Genomic DNA, 6,216 nt, shown 5'->3' with positions numbered 1-6,216 from the left:
GTTATATATATATATATATATATATATTGAAAATTTTTTCCAGTCTTTTGATATTATATATCCTTTCATCCTACATCTTCTTTCATGTCTTTATAATAGTCACAATACATAGACTTTCCAGTCCTACCACAAGTTTGTTATCATCCCTTTGGGTATCATCCCACATAATGTCAGTATTTCCACTCTCCTTAAACTTTCTCCTCATCACCCATACTCATCTATATCTTTTATTGTTTTCTATTTTTTTCTAATTACTTTCAAAACAATGTACCTAAAATAGACACACATGTTTTTTCATTGTTTTGAGGACCATATCAGGTCTTTGTACCTCTATCTGAAATCCATTTAATATATTTTGATTCTCTTCTTTTTTTCTAACCCTACATTTCTGCTCTATAGTAATAATAGAGCTTACCAGACTTTGATACAAGTGCAGCTGTCTATCCATATCTCAAATTCTGTTTTTGTTTCACCTGCATTCCATGTTGAATGTAATACCTGATGTGATCTTGTTTCAGTATGTTTTATTTGTTCTGTTGCTTTATTTCTATTGTTAAATGATTATCACAGATATTTATTATTTTTAACCACCTCTATCCTTACCTTTGCTTTCCCTTTTAAATCATTTTTAGTGTTTTATTTGTCCCTTTCTAAAAACCTTTGTGATTTACTTAAATCTGAGTATATTTTTCTCCATACATTTTCCAAGATCCTAAGCATGCTCTTAATTTCCTGTATGTAATTTGCCACCATTACGTTGTCATTTACAGATTTCATATTTTTTTTATGTAGCATTCTTCCCCAATATGTTTTTCCATTCATTCATCTTTGAGTCATTTAAATGTATTGAGAACAACATATTACTTAACAGGCATATTCGTCTAACTCCTGTCATTAACCAAAAAACTGTGATCTTTTTTTATTATTATTTTTTAAAGCTATTTATTGTTTTTTTATTTCTGGCTTTTATCATTCCTAACATTTACTTGTTCATTTATCTTTTTTTTTCAGTTTTTTCAAATTTCTTTCTATTCATACTATTGAAAGTAGATTTGATATCTTTAAAAATTTCATACATATTTCCTCTTTGTTCATGTAATGTGTCTCCAGTAAGGTATTTAATTCTTTTATTGTGGGCTCGTGCATTTTGACTAACCTGTAACCACCACATAATCATAAAACTATACATGCTATAACTCTGAATTACTAAAATGAAACTTGAAAGGCTTTTAGTAAACAATACAAATCTGTTATACACAAAAATTCAAAACTTTCAATAAAGTATTTATATTAAACATTTATCGATGAATTTCTGAAGCCTTTATTGAATCAATCTGAGTGCAAGGTAATTGTCATGCTAAAAATAGGAATACTTCATTTCATCTTGTAGTTTCATATTTCATTTGCATAACCTATAAAATCTCCTTTTCTGCTTCATCTTTTCTTCCACCTGATTTCATTATATCTTGTTCTTTGCTTCACCACTTTACATCCTTTTCTTTCTTTAATCATTACTTCAGAATTTTCTCCTTTCCTTTCAAAATCATTGTTTTCGATTATTTTCATATCTTACACTCACCTTCTTTATCCTTTCTGTCTCTCCTCAAACAATTTTTTCTTATTTTATTATTTCATACAAAGTAATCCTCTTTAACATAGATTTCTATAACTTTCAAATGCAAGTAATCCTCTTTAACATAGATTTCCATAACTTTCTAATGCAATTAATCCTCTTTAACATAGATTTCCATAACTTTCTAATGCAATTAATCCTCTTTAACATAGGTTTCCATAACTTTCTAATGCAATTAATCCTCTTTAACATAGATTTCCATAACTTTCTAATGCAAGTAATCCTCTTTAACATAGATTTCCATAACTTTCTAATGCAAGTAATCCTCTTTAACATAGATTTCCATAACTTTCTAATGCAATTAATCCTCTTTAACATAGATTTCCATAACTTTCTAATCCATTCTTTCTTTGATAATTCATTCTTTTTAATTTATAGTTGTTTATACTAATTAATTGTACTAGAATGATTTGAGTAATTAAATGTGTTTCATTCCCAAATGTTTTTTCTAACTATTATTTCTCATTACTAGCTAAGTGAAGTGGAAAAACAAAAGAAAGATTTAGAAGCTACTGTTACAGATTGTCAAAAAAAAGTTTCAAAGGCTTTACAAGTCAAAAAGGTAGCAGAAATTCGTCTTCAACAAGAACAGGATAGGTATAAAAAATTATCTGTTGTAAACAATCTTTAGTTAAAACTCTCTGCCGTTATGATTGAAAGTTGGTGCTAATATACAATTCAAATAAATATTCTAGTGTGTGTGTATATATATAATGCTTTCTCAAATACCCCTTTTTTTTTGAATGAGCAGTCAAAGATTAATTAATTTTTTTCAAAATATTAACTTACCTTTGTTAATTGTGTTTGATAAGAAAAATAATCCTCCTAAAACATTAGCTCATCTAAAATTATCTTGACCCTAATCATTTATGTTAATTTTCTCACGTGTCCTGTTTTAGTTATTGTGTTGTATATTTTGGTGTTTTAAGGGTTCACATCTGTGTTAGTAGTTTTTTATATTTTTTTATAAAGAAGACTTATGATGAAGAAGAACTTTTACTGCCAAATGCTACTTTTTTTTGTTTACAAATGAGCCAATATTTAAAAAAAAAAATTCAGAAAAATATTGGCCCAAAAGAATTTGTTACTTTCACTGTTTCTTGTACAAAAAATATAAAAGAGGAATTACATCCTTTAAAATGTCAGTATTCTCTAACAATGAGGCTATGGAAGTGTTATCCAATCCAGATTGAGCAACTTCCGATGTCTAGATAAACATAGGGTGATACTGCTTCAATGTTTCACGCTACATCAGTAACTCAGGGGACTTTTTATGTGTTTATTTTATTTATTGTATTTATGTATCTTTGTGGAATATTCAAATAATGTGTAATACCCCTTCAATGTTTTATAATACGTAAGTTTCAAAATTAGTCTAAAATGTGTCAAAACACGGTAAACCAAACACCCTGTTAACATCAGGGTTAAAAGAACGTTAAAAATTGTGTTATAGAAACTTTGGCAGTTGCAAGACAATAATCATAAATCTAAAAAAGGTAAAGAAATTTAATACCCTATAAAAAGAAGATAAAAATCAGTTGCCTTATTAGCACATGGATGAGATTATTTCAAACATTACTTAGAACTATGTCTAATGTTTGAGTGTTTGCTGGATGCAAAGAATATTAAACAACACATTGAATATAATATTGATCTGATCTTAAACAAATGATTTTTAAATATTTCTGTTATTATTTGGTTTATTTTTTTACAAACCTCTTTATTGTTAAAAAATATAATAACATAAAAGATTGCCAGAAATGACAATTTTTGCTCAATTTACTAAATTAATCATTCATTTTGTGTTTTTATATAATTTAAATATTTTTGCCCATTACAAGACACTTCAATGTTGATATTGTGTCTAGTGGTTGGTGTGCTGGTGTACCTGTTTTTGAATAGTCTTTACACTTTCAGTTGTGGAACATTATAATTGTCACAGTAAAGCTTGCTATTTGATTAGAGTAGCTGCGTATTAGATGATGTATGCTGCTGAATAATTGCCCACAATTTGGTTAACAGTTTTAAATTATAGATAACTATGCCTGAACCTTGTAACATGTGTCTTAGCCATTTAGCCCATATGTCACATAAGGTACTGTTCAGGTTGAAGATTACTAAGTATCAAAATATTGTTACTTAGCAACTTGTGCTCAACAAACTTCTCTCAGGGAAACAGTTTATCCAGTATATAGGAAAACCTACTTGTGTAAGGCTCCAGTAGTGGGTCTTGATAATGTGTGAGAAAAAAAACATGGAAAAAAATGAGTTAATAATTCATATTTTATTCCATATATTAGAGTGAAAAATTGTTAGGTACTATAATTCTATGTATATTTTCAATATTTTATTGCATATAAATATTGGTAAATAAAAGGGCTTGGATTTCATGTTTGTGATCTTTTATGAGGCATGAAATATAATTATTTTTTTTTTAAGATTGGAGCAAATGTTAAAGTAAATATAGGATTTTCTGAATGACATCAGAAAACAGGTTAATTTTGAAACCATTCATAAACTTATTTGTTAATAATTTGATCTTTTGTAAATACTAAAAAATAGTATTAAAGACAATAAGTTTCAGAAATTTTTAATTGTTATAAAATATGCTGAAACAGTCAATAATTTTGAAGAACAGATTGTTGCTTTAGTTTTTTTTATGAACACATTTGTTACTCTTTCATTGCAAACTAATGTGATTTGCATGCTCTCAATAATGAATATTTAGTTGAAAATTTAAAAAAGAATTACAGATGAGCATAAGTAGTATATTATCACTGGATTATGAAATAGTTCTAAGTTATTTATCATTCTGAAATTTTTATTAAAGAATACAACAATTGAAAGAAGACATCATCAACTATAAAACACACCTGAAACGTGCAAAGCAAAAAATAGAGGTATGGAAGTTTAAAATTGAGACAGAATTATGTTTGAGAGACACATTTAAAAATAGAATTTGTATAATATTAAGAGTTTTCCTTAACTTAAAAGCTTCCAATATTGTTTGCAGATTTAAGAACCTTAATATTTTGCAGTTTATTGGAAACATATTATGACAGACTTGATGTAAGTATATTGCTTAAAGATAATTTTCTTAAAGAATGACATCACTGAGGCATCTAACTTCAGGCATTGCAAAAATTTTGTTAAGTATCTCTTTTAACATTTATTTTTGTTTATTATCTCTGTGGTCTGTTTTCTTTTTCTAAAGCAAATAATAATCGGTCAGTGGTATTTTAATATTATTTATATATTTCCCTTTGTTTAAAAAAAATTGCTTTCTAGTCTTTATTTTGTAGAATAAGGTTTTATAAAGTCACTTCATCTCCATGCAAAAGTAAGTCTCCCCCAATTGTAATTTAACTTTTATTATTGTGTATTTCATATGCTTATTATATGAACTAAGTAATGTATTATATTTCTTTCAATCTGAAAATGTATTTCTTTTGAACAAAATGACACTTGATACACTTAGACATAAACGGGTGTTTACTGCATCATTCAAGCTCTTAATTTACATAATAATAATGCATTTTTCAGTATGTTTTTTAAATATACTGATTAGATCACATGAACATTTTAACTGTTTTTTATAATTTTATTATTATTATTATTGCAAGATCTATATTTATTCCAAAAACTAATATATATTTCTTTTATAGGAGTACTGAACTTTAAATGAGTTTGATGTTAATTTTTTATACCTGTTAATTACAGGATGTACTTGTTTATATACTTGCAGGATTTTGAAAAATTTCCAGCAGAAGTTAGGTTATTAACTCAAGAAAGAGAATTTACCCAGAAAAAAGAAAAACTCCTAGATAGAATCTCAGATCAAAGAAGACAGGTAGGTATTTACCATAATATTTCTTTACTTGACTGGTTTAATCTATAAAATAGTATAAATGTTCTTGTTTGATATCTGTTAAATAACTTAGCAATTTTTTACCATGTCATTTAATTTTTTTTTATATTTAGGTGATTTTTTGTAAAACAAACCAATGAACATTTTGAAAGAATTTTTTCCAACCCTATGACCACAGGTATCCTTTATTGTGCATGACACAAAGTTTTAGTGTCATACTTTCAAAATTTAATTAAACTACTTTTTGTTTAGGTTATACCAATTAGTATAGCATAGACTCTTAGCTAATAATCCATATTTTAATAGTATATAAGTTTTAAGTTTTTAATTCTATAAGGCATTATTTAAAAAATTCCTGAATTTTCCCTAGTGTGACACACGTGACACATTTTCTATAGGTATCTTCTCTTCTCTGTTTTATCCACCACACCTCCAGTAACTATGAAATTAAATGCAAATTACTCTCTATAAAATCGTCATTGCTCAGACAAACCATACTTTTTACAGCCTTCAATTTTGTTTGGTTACAGAGCTATCAAATAGAAAATCATGATTGATGATTATCTGTTCAGAACACAACATAATATATACATCATTTGATAGATGAAACCTTGGCTTTCTATTGGTTATACGTAATATATAATTAAATGTAAGAGAGAACTATTAACAAATCCTGAAAGAGAGGATGTGATAGGTGGATGTAGCAGGAGGGGTC

The 6,216-nt window shown here is 27.2% G+C and overlaps 1 protein-coding gene across 4 annotated transcripts in view; it reads left to right on the top strand.

Moving 5' to 3' along the window:
• LOC106457717 (ankyrin repeat domain-containing protein 30A-like) overlaps window positions 1–6,216 on the top strand; it is an 88,920-nt gene that overhangs the window by 65,629 nt on the left and 17,075 nt on the right. For all 4 annotated transcript variants that reach the window (XM_022383726.1, XM_013917163.2, XM_022383727.1 and 1 more), the window contains exons 27-29: window positions 2,106–2,230; window positions 4,464–4,533; window positions 5,379–5,483. In XM_022383726.1, coding sequence (XP_022239434.1) covers window positions 2,106–2,230; window positions 4,464–4,533; window positions 5,379–5,483 — 300 coding nt within the window. The remainder of the gene's footprint in view (window positions 1–2,105; window positions 2,231–4,463; window positions 4,534–5,378; window positions 5,484–6,216) is intronic.

This window comes from Limulus polyphemus, unplaced genomic scaffold (assembly GCF_000517525.1).
Source record: "Limulus polyphemus unplaced genomic scaffold, Limulus_polyphemus-2.1.2 Scaffold365, whole genome shotgun sequence".
Classification (NCBI taxonomy): domain Eukaryota; kingdom Metazoa; phylum Arthropoda; class Merostomata; order Xiphosura; family Limulidae; genus Limulus; species Limulus polyphemus.
Note: the sequence above shows the minus strand (reverse complement) of the source record. Positions and strands in the feature narration are given on the sequence as shown.